This window comes from Aotus nancymaae, unplaced genomic scaffold (genome assembly GCF_030222135.1).
Source record: "Aotus nancymaae isolate 86718 unplaced genomic scaffold, 86718_ANA_hifiasm-v0.15.2.pri h1tg000155l, whole genome shotgun sequence".
NCBI lineage: Eukaryota > Metazoa > Chordata > Mammalia > Primates > Aotidae > Aotus > Aotus nancymaae.
The window spans coordinates 3,462,291-3,476,449 of record NW_026988570.1 but is presented as its reverse complement, the minus strand read 5'-3'; the positions used below and the strand labels follow the sequence as shown (position 1 = coordinate 3,476,449).

The 14,159-nt window shown below is 42.0% G+C and overlaps 1 protein-coding gene across 2 annotated transcripts in view; it reads left to right on the top strand.

The window, feature by feature from the left end:
• Positions 1-14,159, top strand: part of UXS1 (UDP-glucuronate decarboxylase 1) — a 94,235-nt gene that overhangs the window by 39,597 nt on the left and 40,479 nt on the right. For both annotated transcript variants that reach the window (XM_012435652.3, XM_012435651.3), the window contains exon 6: positions 9,633-9,813. In XM_012435652.3, the coding sequence (XP_012291075.1) occupies positions 9,633-9,813 (181 nt within the window). The remainder of the gene's footprint in view (positions 1-9,632; positions 9,814-14,159) is intronic.

Genomic DNA, 14,159 nt, shown 5'->3' with positions numbered 1-14,159 from the left:
ACCAAGGCTATACCCATCCCCCTCTGGAGGCTGAGGGGAATTTTTTCTGTGCTTTTCTTCCAGCTTCTTGTATTGCCTTCATGTTCTTTGGCTTGTAGAGGCATCACTCTGGTCTCTGCCTCCAGCAGCACATGAGTCCTTGCATGACTCTATATTGGATTAAGGTTTTACCCTCAGCTAGTATAACCTTATCTTAACTAAATACATCTACAAAGGCTCTATTTTCAAATAAGGTCACATTCTGAAGCTCTGGGACAGACATAAGTTTTGTAGGACAATATTCAACCTAGCATAGCTGCTTTCAAAATTTTATCTTGTCTTTGGTTTGTGGCATTTCTAGAATGATGTATCTGTGTGCATCTATTTTTGTTTGTGCTCATCCTACTTGTGGTTCATTGAAATTCTTGAATATGTGTATTAATGTTCATCAGTTCTGGGGAGTTTTCAGTCATTATTTCTTTGAATATAGTTTGTATTCCTTTCTCTTTTCTTACACACCGAGTGCAGCATGCATGTTGATGCACTTATTGGTGTCCTGTATTTGTCTGGGGCTCTGTTTAGTTTCCTGTATTTTCTTTGATCTTTAGGTTCCATAACCCTTTTCAATCTAAGTTTGCTGATCCTTTAGCCTAGTTCCAATCGACTGTTGAATCCTTCTGTTTAATTTTTAATTTTCAATTATGATATTTTTCAACCCCATAATTTCAATTTGTTTCTATTTTGTAATCTCTCATTATTATCTATGTACTTCTTTAAGCATGGTTTCCTTTGGTTCTTTGAACACTTGCCATTATTTTTAATGGCAAAAACTGCAATGACTTTTGCCGGAACCTACTATTTACAGTGGTTGCTTTGGTGTCTTTACTATATCCAACATCTGGGCCTTCACATAGACAGTTTTTGTTGCTTGTTTTTTTGTTTGTTTGTTTTTTGTTTTCTGTTTATGGGTCACACATTTCTGTTTCTTTGCATGTCTTGTAATTTATCGTAGAAAACTGGGCGTTTTAGGTAGTATATTGTAGCACTTCTGGATATTGTGTCCTCATCCCAACCCCCACCTTCCCCAACTGTTTTTCTTTTATTTGCGTATTTATTTATTTAGTGACTTGTCTGGTCTGTTTTAGTAAAGTGTTTCCTATTCCCTCCCCTGCCACTCCAGCGTGAAGCTTTAACTGTTGTTTCTCGGAGGGATGTAGCCTTGGCCACGCCCCCTCGGATCATGGTGCTTCTAACAGGCTTGTGTTGACAGTCTCTTTCCCCGATTTCTCTGTAAAGCCTGTGCAGTATCTCACCTAGCTGTTAGGCTGCAATGGTTGCTGGCTAATTGCTTTATTTTTTATCAGTATTGTGGGTTTTAAATTGCTCTTCAGCCTGACGCAGTTAAACTCTGTGCCCTTGGCAGAGGCAGATTTTGAGACCGGTCTTTGAGATTTGTTCTGATGCCAGAAGGTTTCTTAAGTGTCCTCTCCCTGGTTCTCTCTGTTAGACAAGCTGGCCTCTGATTTGGCTTTTTATTCTCATAGATCTACCGCCTTCTATTTATTGCTTACCATCTACATCTCCATTGTTCTTGAGAGCACCGTTATGCTTGAACTTCCCCACTTTCTCTTTTAAATAAAGTCAGCTCTTTTAGAAAGAGCTTTTGAATGCGCTGTTTTCAGTACCTCTGTCCCCCAGGAAAACCTCTGAGCCACTGCCCTGGAGCTGGGGTAGGAGCAACACCTGTTTTATAATCAGGGTGCTGTAGCTCCTGGTTTTTTTTCCTTGCCTCTCTTGGCATGGAACTTCTCCCCTCTAAGCAAGATGGGGCAACAGTGACTGGAATCCTATTATTCTCAGCCTTCCCTGTCAGGGAAGTACTGCCAAGTGGCCCTTCTGGTGAGAGACCATATCTTTTGACTGGGGTTCTCATTTTCTTGGCCACACCCAGCACATTCCCCACTCTAAACTGTGGGGGATGGACTTAAGTGTTGCAGAATCTTGCTGTTCTTACTCAATTTTGTATTTTATTTTATTTTTTTGAGAAAGAGTCTCGCTTTGTCACCCAGGCTGGAGTTCAGTGGTATGATCTTGGGTCACTGCAATCTATACCTCCCAGGTTCAAGTGATTGTCTTGCTTCAACCTCCCAAGTAGCTGGGATTACAGGCGTGTGCCACCACACCCAGCTAATTTTTGTATTTTTAGTAGAGATGGGGTTTCACCATGTTGGCCAGGCTGGTTTCAAATTCCTGACCTCAGGTTATCTGCCTGCCTTGGCCTCCCAAAGTGAATTTTACATTTTCTTGAATACATGCTACTTCATTTGCTGTACATGCTTAGCACAATTTCCAGAGACTTTTAATGGTTATTTAAAAAAACAATTTGGACCATTTCTGGTTGTTTCCTTGGGGAACAGGTCTGTGGAACACTTTACACTGCAATTCAACAAGAAATGTTTTACATATGACCTTGATGTTGAAATGACTAGTACACAGGTTGCTTTGTTCTTTTACCCATCACCTAGGCTGTAGGACTGTGAATCCCTAAAACGTTACCATCAGCCCTGAAGTGATATTAGACTGTTGCCCCATATAATCTCTCTGTTCTTCTGGAAGTTATAGAAGTCTCTTGCCTTTTTGAGATGGCTTACATAACTCTCGCTGTGAGCAGACTCTGAAGTCTGTTGATTCTTCTATGTCCCTCTTTTGAGGTTATTTCTATTGCATCAAAAAGGTATTTGCATTTGAGTATGAATTTGGAAATATATTAGTATCACAAGTAGCATAGAAAAGTTAATTTTTCTAATCTTTTGTTGCCGTGTTGTCAGACTGATCACAAATCTTATAGTCTACTTTTCTAGGTTTGTTTTGTGCTGCTGTAAAAATTTACCACTGGCTTACGGTTTGGAGGCTGTCAGGTCCAATATCAAGGGACCTTCTTGTTGCATCATCCCATGGCAGAAGGGCAGAGAGAGGATTAGAGAAACAAAGGGAACCAACTCATCCTTTTACATGTAACCCACTGCCACGATAATGACATAAATTCATTCATGAGGGTGGGGCCCTCATAGCCTAATAACTTCTCATTAGGCCTCACCTCCCAATGCTGTTGGGAATTTCCAGCACATGGTTTTTTGGGGAACACATTCAAACCCATAGAGCATTCTGGCTCTGGTCTCTCGAATTTATGTCCTTCTCACATGGAAAATATATTTACTTCATCTCAATAACCCAGCATTTTAACTTGTTGCAGCACCAGCACGAAAGTCCAAAATCTCATCTAAACATCATTTGGGTAAAATTCAAGGCATGGTTCATCCTAAGGCAAATTTCCCTCCAGCTTTGAGCCTGTGAAATCAAAACAAATTATCTACTTGTAAAATACAATGGTGGAACAGGCATAGGATAAACATTCCCATTCCAAAAGAGAGAAATAGGAAAGAACAGGGTAACTGGTCCCAAGTAAGCCCAAAACTCAACAGGGCAAAGAAGATCAAATTGTAATGCTCTCGATAATCTTGACTCCATGGCCCAAGTCCTGGGTACACTGGGGTGGGGGTTGGACCTCCAAGGACTTGGAGAACCCCAACCTTGTGGCTTTGCTGGGCTCAGTCCACCTGGCAGCTCTCACAAGTTGGAGTTCTGTGCTTGTAGCTTCCCCATGCTGGTGTTACATGCTGGTAACTTTACAGTTCTGGAGTCTTGGTGGCAGCTGTATCACTGCAATGAGTCTGCCTACCCCCTGCCACCTCCCACCCACTCCTGGGCTATTTGTGACATCCTTTGAAATCTAGGTGGAAGAAGCCGTGTTCTCATGGCTCTTGCATTCTGCACACTTGCAGAATTAGAGCACCACGTGCACGCCACCAAGGTTTACAGCCTATATCTTATGGAGTGGTAGCTTGAGCTGTGCCTGGACTGGCTAGGGCCACAGCTGTGGTGACTGAGGAGTGCTAAGGGGAGCAGAGACTTGTAGCAGCACGGGGCAATGAATGCTGACCTCGAGCATGTCTCTGGAAACCTTGGCCTCAAGGTCCCCACTTGCCTGGAGGATTTCTGAAATGCCTTCAGGGTGATTCTCCCATGACAGAACTTGACTTTCTTCTATCTGTGCTAATCTGTGTATCAAAGGATCAATTGTCTGCACTTTTGTATACTTTTTCATTCTTTACATGGCAAGGCTGGGGATTAAAAAAATTTTTTTTTGTTCTGTTTCCCTTTTAGTTATACAGTCTGCCTTTAAATCATTTTTCTCTTCTCTTATTTTACTCTATGTAGTTAAAAGAAGCCATGCAATTCTTTTAATATTTTGCTTAGATATTTCTTCCACCCGATGTCTTAGCTCATGGCTTGTAAATTTTGCCTTTATAAAGCCAGGGGACACAAACACATTTCAGCCAAGTTTCTTTGCCACTTTGTAATAATGATAGCCTTTACCCTAGTTTCCAGTGATGTGTTCCTCATTTCCATCTGAGACCTCATCAGAATGGCCTTTACTGTCCATATTTCCACAATTTTTCTGATCACTATCATATTACAAGTAATCTCTAAGAAGTTCAAGACTTTCCCTACAGCTCTTCTCTGAGCCCTCACCACTGTCTCTTTAACACTCCATTCACAGAAGTCTAGGCTTTTTCCAACCTCTACTCGTTACCTAGTTCCAAAGCTTTTTGCACATTTTCAGATATTTGTATAAGCAACAACCCATTTCTCTGGTGCCCTTTTTCTGTCCTAGTCCCTTTTGTCTGCTATGACAGAGTATCTAAGACTGGGTAATTTATAACAAATTTATTGGCTCATGGTTCTGGAGGCTGGGGAGTCAAAGATCAAGGGGTTATGGTCTGGTGAGGGTCTTCTTGCTATGTCTATGTCATCACATAGTAGATGGGCAAAGAGAGGGCAAGAGAGAGACCAAAGAGACTGAACTCGTGCTTCTATGTGGAATGTACTCCCACAATAGCAAACTCACTCCTCTGATAATGGCATTAATCCGTTTACTTCACCTCATGACCTAATCACCCCTTTTAACACTGTTGCATTGGGGATTAAGTTACCAAAACATGCTTTTGGTAGGCACATTAAAAGCACAACAGCACTGATCCATGAATGCTGCAAAATCTTGCCATGATTTTTATTATGTGCACGTGGAATGATCTTCCTGTCAGTGCTGAGGATTATAGAATTTATTTTGCTTTACACATCACCACAGCAAACAGACTCAGTTTTTTTCCCCTCATCTGTCATCTCATAGGTTAAACATTTCAGAGGCATTTGGCATGTGAGGTCTGACATATTGTTGCTATAACTTAAAGCCTTTTCAGTAATTGGTAAGCCTTAGGACAGCTTCAAGAGAAAGAGGAGGCTTGCTTTGAAATACATCATTTTTGCTAATTTACCAAGCATCATGAGTTTGAATGCTGATCTTGAACTAGACCACTTCAGCTGCCTATTGGTACCCACAAGAGTGAGCAAGAAAGCACACAGATAAACCCCTACTCTGGAAAGCCATGCAAAGCTGTGTAAGTTCTAATTCATCTCAGTGTAAGAGGTCTTACTTCTTTTCCCCTACTCTCTTTTGAATATTAGCTCTTTGTTATTCAAAGAGTATCCTTGGGTTTGGTGATTAATGTTCCTGATGAAGCTTTGTAAGTGCTAAGCTTTCACCAAATTTGTTTCTACTTGAAACACTTGCCTTATGGACTAACATTGATTAGGATAAAAAAATTGCATAACCAACCAGCTAGCTATGTTATATAAATCTTAAGTATTTTAGGTAGAAGGAAATTACTACAGGAAAAACAATTCCAATGCATTCTAGTCAAGCCAAGGTGCTTCTAACAATTTTACATTAGTACTAAGACTAGTGAGATGTTGGAGGTGATTGTGTATAATTTAATATGCTGCACCTCTGTTATCTCAGAATTGTCTGCCAGGTATTTTGAGCACAGATATTATGTTAGAATGCCACTGAACAGTTTGTTTGCAGAAATATTTGCACATAAACAGTTACATTAACAGGGGTTAATTCTGTGCCCCCTCCCCCTGCCCAAGACGGGGTCTCACTCTGTTGCCAGGCTCTGGAGTGCAGTGGCATGATCTCAGCTCACTACAACCTCTGCCTCCCAGGTTCAAGTGATTCTCCTGCCTCAGCCTCCTGAGTAGCTGGGTTTACCAGCGTGTGCCACCATGCCCAGCTAATTTTTGCATTTTTAATAGAGACAGGGTTTCACCATGTTGGACAGGATGGTCTTGATCTCTTGACCTCATGATTCACCAGCCTCGACTTCCCAAAGTGCTGGGATTACAGGTGTGAGCCACCGCGCCCAGCCCGAAGGGGCTAAATTTCTTTTTTTTTTTTTTTTTGAAACGGAGTTTCGCTCTTGTTACCCAGGCTGGAGTGCAATGGTGCAATCTCAGCTCACCGCAACCTCTGCCTCCTGGGTTCAGGCAATTCTCCTGCCTCAGCCTCCTGAGTAGCTGGGATTACAGGCACGCGCCACCATGCCCATCTAATTTTTTGTATTTTTAGTAGAGACAGGGTTTCACCATGTTGACCAGGATGGTCTCGATCTCTTGACCTCGTGATCCACCCGCCTTGGCCTCCCAAAGTGCTGGGATTACAGGCATGAGCCACCGTTGCAGTTTTTTTAAAATGTAAAAATCATGGAAAACTTGGGAAAATGCAGTAACATGAAGAGAAAATGAAATCTCATCCTGTGAGTTAAGCTCTAGTGGTGAGTCAACTTTGAATTTCAATTATTTTTCTGGAAAATCCTTTTTCATAGTCATTGTTCAGGTATAATGGTAGAATGTAGGAGCTCTTAAGATGAAACACCAACTAGACAACTTGACAAGTGGTACAGAGCGTATAATTAGAAAGACTGCAGCTTTAGTCTGTCCCAGCTAGTGATCTCTGAGGATTTTAGTCAAAGACATAACTTCTCTGGGTGTCATTTCTTATCTCTAAGGCAAAGGGGATTTGGAAAATGGTGCTGTTGGTAAAGCTAAATGAAAGCTATCAAGCATAAGGATGCCTGCTCTCACCCATCCTGTCTTAACCATTTTATTTGCATTTCCTCAGAGCATATGTGAATATTTAGGTGGTGGTTGAGGGATGCTTATTCTTGAGGCTGGCTTTGTTAACCGAAAAACAAAACTCTAAAATATTTTAGAGGTTTATTATGAGCCAGTATGACTGCGGCCCTGGGAAACACAAAACCAAGAAGCCTTGAGTAAGTGTGCCTGAAGCAGTTAGATTACAGTTTAGTTTTATACATTTTAGGGAGGCAGAAGTTACAAGGAGGCATTAAGCAATATATGGGGCTTTTACATTGTTTTGGCCCAAGAAGGCTGTTTTGAAGTGGGGCTGACAGGTATAGGTGGGTTCAGAGATTATTTGTTTATTTTATTTTATTGTTTTATTTATTTTGAGACAATTCTCTCCCTGTCACCCAGGCACAATGGCACAATTGCGGCTCACTGCAGCCTCGACTTCCCTGGGTCAGATTTTTTTTTACTTTGTAATTGGTTAAAGGAGTTAATCTTTGCCTAAAACTTTGGAGTCAGCAGAAAGAAATGTTTAAGTTATGACAAGGAAGTTGGTTCACCAGTACACTGGGTCAGAGCAACCGAGAGGAATGTGACTTTGCTCCCGTCTGGCACCACCCTAAGTCCTGCTTATGGTCTCTGTTCTAGCATTAACATTGGTCAGTTGTGTCTGAACTCCAGAAGAGAAAGTGTAGTGAGGTGTGTCCAATCTCCCTTCCCATCATGACTGGGAACTCAACTTTCAGGTTTCTCTGGGGTCTCATTTCGCCAAGAGGGGGTCTACTCGGTTAGGGGGACTTAGGATATTTATATATTTATGAGATAGAGTCTCGTTCTGTTGCCCAGACTGGAGTGCAGTGGTGCTATCTCAACTCACTGTAACCTCCACCTCCTGGGTTAAAGTGATTCTTGTGTTTCAGCCACCCTGGTAGCTGGGATTACAGGTGTGTGCCACCACACTTGGCTAATTTTTGTATTTTTAGTAGAGACGGAGTTTCACCATGTCACCTAGGCTAATCTCAAATGCCTGGCCTCAAATGACCCACCCACCTTGGCTTCCCAAAGTGCTGGGATTACAGGCGTGAGCCATTGCACCCAGCCCAGATTTTATTTTTAGTTATAGACTCCCCTTACTTCTCCTCTGCTATCCCTGATCTTTTTCATCCAGGTGGTTTTTTTTTTGAGATGGAGCCTTACTCTGTCACCCAGGCTGGAGTGCAGTGGCGTGATCTCAGCTCACTGCAACCTCCACCACCTGGGTTCAAGTGACTCTCCTGTCTCAGCCTCCCAAGTAGTGGGGATTACAGGAATGCGCCATCATGTCCAACTAATTTTTTGTATTTTTAGTAGAGACAGGATTTCACCATGTCAGCCAGACTGGTCTTGAACTCCTGATCTCGAACTCCTGATCTCAAGTGATCCACCTGTCTTGGACCCCTGCAAAGTGCTGGGATTACAGGTGTGAGCTACCATTCTGGCCAAATCCAAGTGGCTTTGCTCTCACCCGTGATGAATATTTCATCATGTGTGAGATTTTATTTATTTTAAATAGGAGTTTCATGGAGAATTACATATTTTAAAACCATAGACCTGGGAGTTCATGTACTTTTTATTTTAGGTAGAAAGGATTGCTGTTTTCCCATTAATTCTTTCAGTTTGAAACAGAAGGGCGAAATGAACGAGAATTTTGGTGAAGAGAAGGCAGAGTGGAGAGAAGGCTAGAGCAGGCTAGAGAATTGAGTTGCACATGGCAAGTCTGTTTTCTGAGCCTATTCTTTTCACTCCCACTGCCCATAACCTTCCCCCAGATGAAATTTCCTTTTATCCTCCTCTAGTTACACCATTTCATTTGAATAAAATACTTGTGTTCAACTTAAAAGTATTTTTCAAGCGCAGTTGACTTTTCACCTTTGCAGTGATCTAGGTTTTGTTATTACTGAGTTCCTGTCAAGACCCCTCACAGCTGCCTCACCACACTCTGTGGGTGGGAGTGGACACCACGCATTGTTCACATCACCACTCAGAAATTAACCACACAATGGACTTAGGCATTTAGGGCTTTAGTCTACAAACAGCATATATTGCTTATTAATTCCTTCTTGTAAACAATTTAAAAGATACTCATTTTTCATGAGGTTTTTGAATCTAACTTAAATATTAAGGGGTTTTTTTTTGGTAGTTCACCAAATCTCTGCATTTTGCTAATCGTTTTTTCTATAAAGTAATTTTTAAAGTTCTCAGCAGTAATATTAAAGCCATGTAAGCTATGTCCAGCATCCCATTTGTTCTGAAACAAGAACCTTTGACTAATGGGAAATTTTCTGTCAACGAAGACATTTTGAAATTTGTAACTGCGATTTTTCTGTTTCTTCCCAGAGTGGTAGTTTGAAATTTAAGACTGCTTAGGAGTTTACGGATAGTGTGGCCTCTTTGTTCTGCAGTAAGAGTCAAGATGCTACTTTAAAACCTTTGCTGTCTTCCTTCCCCACCTTGCTCCTGAGTTTTAAGTGGTGGCTGCACCAGAGATGTCTCTCCATGGAGCTGGTCCTCACTGTGTTCTCATGTGCTTTTTCTGGGAATGTTCTGCACTTGCTGTCCGGATGCAGATAACCGGAGGTGCAGGGTTCGTGGGCTCCCATCTAACTGACAAACTCATGATGGATGGCCACGAGGTGACGGTGGTAGACAATTTCTTCACGGGCAGGAAGAGAAATGTGGAGCACTGGATTGGACATGAGAACTTCGAGCTGATTAACCACGACGTGGTGGAGCCCCTCTACATCGAGGGTGAGTGAAAACTGCTTTTATTATCATTCAGAGCTCTGCGGGTGGCCTCGCCAGAGCTGCGGGACCCCCAAGGGTAAGCTGTCTGACTCAGCACGTTGAATGCTATGTTGGATTTTGTTTTTGAAATGTCTCACTGTGTATGAGGTGCTGTCCTAGTCTCTGTGATAAGAAGTTGTTATAACAGTGTGAATAGTGACTTCTCTCCTACATGGCACCCTTGGTCCTGAGCCTCGTGGACTTATTGAAGTGCCTTCCCGTAGTACACATCTGCTGTGGTCTGACTCTTGGTGTCCCCACAAATTCATATGTTGGCATCTCAAGGACCATGGTGATGGTATTAGGAGGTGGGGGCCTTTGGAGGTGATTAGTTCAGAGCCTTCACAAATGGGAGTAGTGTTTTTATAAAAGAGGCCTCGGAGAGCCCCCTTGCCCTTTCCACTGTGTGAGGACATGGTGAGAAGATGCATACATGAACCAGGAAGCAGGTTCTCACCAGCACCCCGTCTGCCACCACCTTGATCTTGCTCATTTGATAGAAAACCAGTGGTTCAATGTACATTTCTTTGGTTACTAAATATGGTTAGACTTTAACATGTTAATTCATCAAAGAAACACAAATGGTTTTATTAATCCATTTTGAAAATATTCTTTTAGTGTGAGTTCTTTGTAATAGGAATGTTAACTATTGGGCTTGTGTTTAGCATTTTTCCCACAATCTAGTTTTTACCTTTTTGTTTGATTGAAATTGTATAACATAGTATCATCTGTTCATATCCCTTTTGCTATTTCTTCTGTTCTCTTTATGCTCTAACCATTCCTAGGTTAGATAAATATTTAATTTAATATTTAGAAAACAGCCATGGTGTTCTTTTGTTGGTTGGTTTTTTGCCTCATTTTTAAACATTCAATATGTAATATATTTGGGATTCATTTTGGGGTGAAGCTGTAGTTTTTGTACAGTGATTTTTGAAGTGTAACAAGCTATGTAGATTATAGATCAGTGGGCTCACTCTCCTCTTGGACTTCCTCCTGGGATCTCTGTGGGGTTAACTGAAGTCATGCATGTGACAGGGCCTGGCAGGTGGGATTCTCACAATGCCCTGCCAAGATGCCCCTTTCCGATGTTCAAGCGAAGATGCTAAGTGCTTGCTGTGACAGGAGTTTGCTGATGGAATCATGGTTATGAACCAGCTGGCTTTAAAATGCAGATGATCCCCGATTATCTGGGTGGGCCCCCACATAGTCACTTGAGCCGTCAAAGGCAGCAACAGAGAATGGAAGAGTCAGGTAGAGAGATTGGATAGAAGAGATATCATGGGGAGACCAGGCAGAAGGGAAGCTGGAGAATGTGCGAGCTACCTGACCTACCCTGGCTGGCTTTGAAGGAGCCATGAGCCAGAGTGTTGGCAGCCTCTGGAAGCTAAGAAGGGCTCCCTGCTGAAAGCCTATAAGGCGACCTCAGTCCTGCAGCCTCAGGGAACTGAATTTTGCCATCATCCTGAATTATCCTCTGAAGACAAGAACACAGCCCTGCTGGCACCTTGATTTCTTCTTGGGGGGGAGGCAGAGCCGAGAACCAGCTGAAACCAGCTGAGCCACACTGTGCCTGGTCCTGTAGACCTGTCAGATTGTGAATGGTTATTTTTTGAGCCTGTAAATTTGATTAGGCAGCAATAGAAAACTACTGTGTGGGCTTAACACAGTACTGGGCGCTCATTTCACTAAGTGCTCTCCAAATGCTACCTTTTAATATTATTACTCTCTTCTCTTTTTTTGCACATGGCAAGAAACATTTAATTTATGACACTATTGTTTATGTAATTTCAGTGCTACTGAGAAGCCAGAACTTAGTAAAAATGGTGTTTTAATAAGTAAATTATCTTCTTTAACTTCAAGGTTTGATACCAAAGCTGCTCTAGGCCATTTCCACCAATTCTGTGACTGTGTGTAGAACATGCACACACACATACAAATAACATGCACTCCCACACACACGCCCACACACTGAATGAGGTCATACAATAAATAACTGATGCTTGGTCCTTTGCTCAGAGTATTGCGTTCTCTCAGTTGACATTTATGTTAGGAGAGCATGAGATGCTTCTCTGCCTCCATAGTTTGAAGCCTGTTTTTTCCTTTCTCCTTCAGTGGGTCCTCAACCATAGTATCAGGTCTTCTGTGTGCTTGATAATTTCCCCCTTGCTCCCCCTCCATCTCTTCACTCTTCCTGCCCCCACAATGCCCACTTCATCCAACAATGCCAGAAGATACCTTCCTTTTAAGCTCATATGGAACATTCTCCAAGACTGATCACATTCTGCGCTATAAAAGACATCTCAACCAACTTGAAAGAATAGAATCCTGTAAAGTATCCTCTCAGGCCAGAGTGGACTTACACTAGAAATTAGTAACAGAAAGATATCTGGAAAATTACAAAAATATTTAGTGACAAAGCAACAAACTTCTACGTACCATATGGGACAAAGGAGAAATCTCAAGAGAAATTAAAAATACTTTGAACTAAATGAAAGAATTAGGTTTCTTGTTTATATATTTGAGAAAGAATGAGATGGAAGAGAATCTGAAATATTTTTCTCTTTTCAAAATAATCTTTTTTCCTGATGAAGAAAATAATACATACATGTTAAAGAAAATATAGAAAACTATTTTGCAAAGCAAATAGAAAATTATTTTTAATTTTTCTATAAACTGTTGAGGAAGTTGGGTGGGTGCGGTGGCTCACACCTATAGTCCCAGCACTTTGGGAGACTGAGGCAGGTGGATCACTTGATCTCAGGAGTTTGAGTCCAGCCTGGGCAACACAGTGAAAGCCTGTCTTTGCCAAAACTCCAAAAAGTTAGCTGGGTGTGGTTGTGCACACCTGTGGTCCCAGCTATTCAGGAGGCTGAGGCATGAAAATTACTTGAACCCAGGAAGCGGAGGTTGTAGTGAGCCAAGATAGTGCCATTGTACTCCAGCCTGGGTGACAGAATAAGACCTCATCTCAAAAAAGAAAAACAAAAAACTGTTGAAGCTAACATCCAGTTGTTATCCTAAATGTGATTTTTTTCAAATTAAAAATATGCTTGCTAGACAATATGGTTATATGGTTCCATTATTTGAAAAAATAAATAAGAGATGGCCAGGCATGGTGGCTCATGTCTGTAATCCCAGTACCTTGGAAGGCTGAGGCAGGCAGATTGCTTCAGCCCAGGAGTTCCAGACCAGCTTGGACAACATGGCAAAACTCTGTCTCTACAAAAATTAGCCAGGCATGGTGGCGTGCACCTGTAGTCTCAGCTACCCAGGGGGCTGAGGTGGGAAGATCACTTGAGCCCAGTGAGCCATGACTGCCCTGAACCATGACTGCCCTGAACCATGACTGTACCACACTCCAGCCTGGGCAACAGTAAGACCTTGTCTCAAAAATAAATATATAAATAATAAACATAAACATGGAAAAGATAAAACTATAAAGTCTCCCTCTTGCCATTCTCAGCTCTCCTGAGGAAACAGCTGTTGATCCTTTCTTTGTATTCATCTGCAGTGTCTGTATGTGACCCAGCTAATACAAATAGGTATTTATAGTTCTCCCTTTTTATATAATTTATTGTGTATTGTCCTTCATCTTATTTGCTCCCACTTACTGTGTCCTGCTGATCTTTCTATATCTTACAGAGAGCTTTTTTGGCAGCTGCTTAGTGTTCTGTTGTCGCTATAGTAGCTAGACCTCTTTGCAAAGACACGGATTTTTTTCCCCCTTAGCATTACTTGTAAGCAAGTTGCCTTCTTATGAATATATTGTAATTTCCTTAGTCCCGTGTTGTTGGATCTCTAGGTTCATTGCAGTTTGGAGTCATTGTAAACCATGCTTCAGAAAGCCACACATCTGTGTCTCTGTCATCATTTTCATAGGACACTGGCTTTCCCAGGGGCTACAGAGCACCTGTGTTTTCCTGAAATGCTGTCCCAATTTACTTTTCTACCATCTGTGTAAACAGGGATCTTGAGACCAGCATTTCCATGGGGAACAGGAAAAGGCAGAAATATGCATTGTGTCGTGGGAAGACCAGTACTGGGAACTCGTGGTATCTCTGTTGAAGAGGTCCAGGAAAATAAAAGAAAGTGACCTTAGCTAACACTTAACTATATTCCAAGTGCTCTTCTAATCCCTGTTTATGGTTCACAAGTTTAATTATGTCAGTACTGGTGCAAGATAGGCAGCTATTTTCCTCATTTTATAGGTGAGGGAACCGGTGCAGGGAGCCCTTTCCATTACCTGCCTTTTACCTGGATGCTCAGTTCCTATGGAGGCCCGGGGGGCACCAGGAGAGGGAAGACAGGAG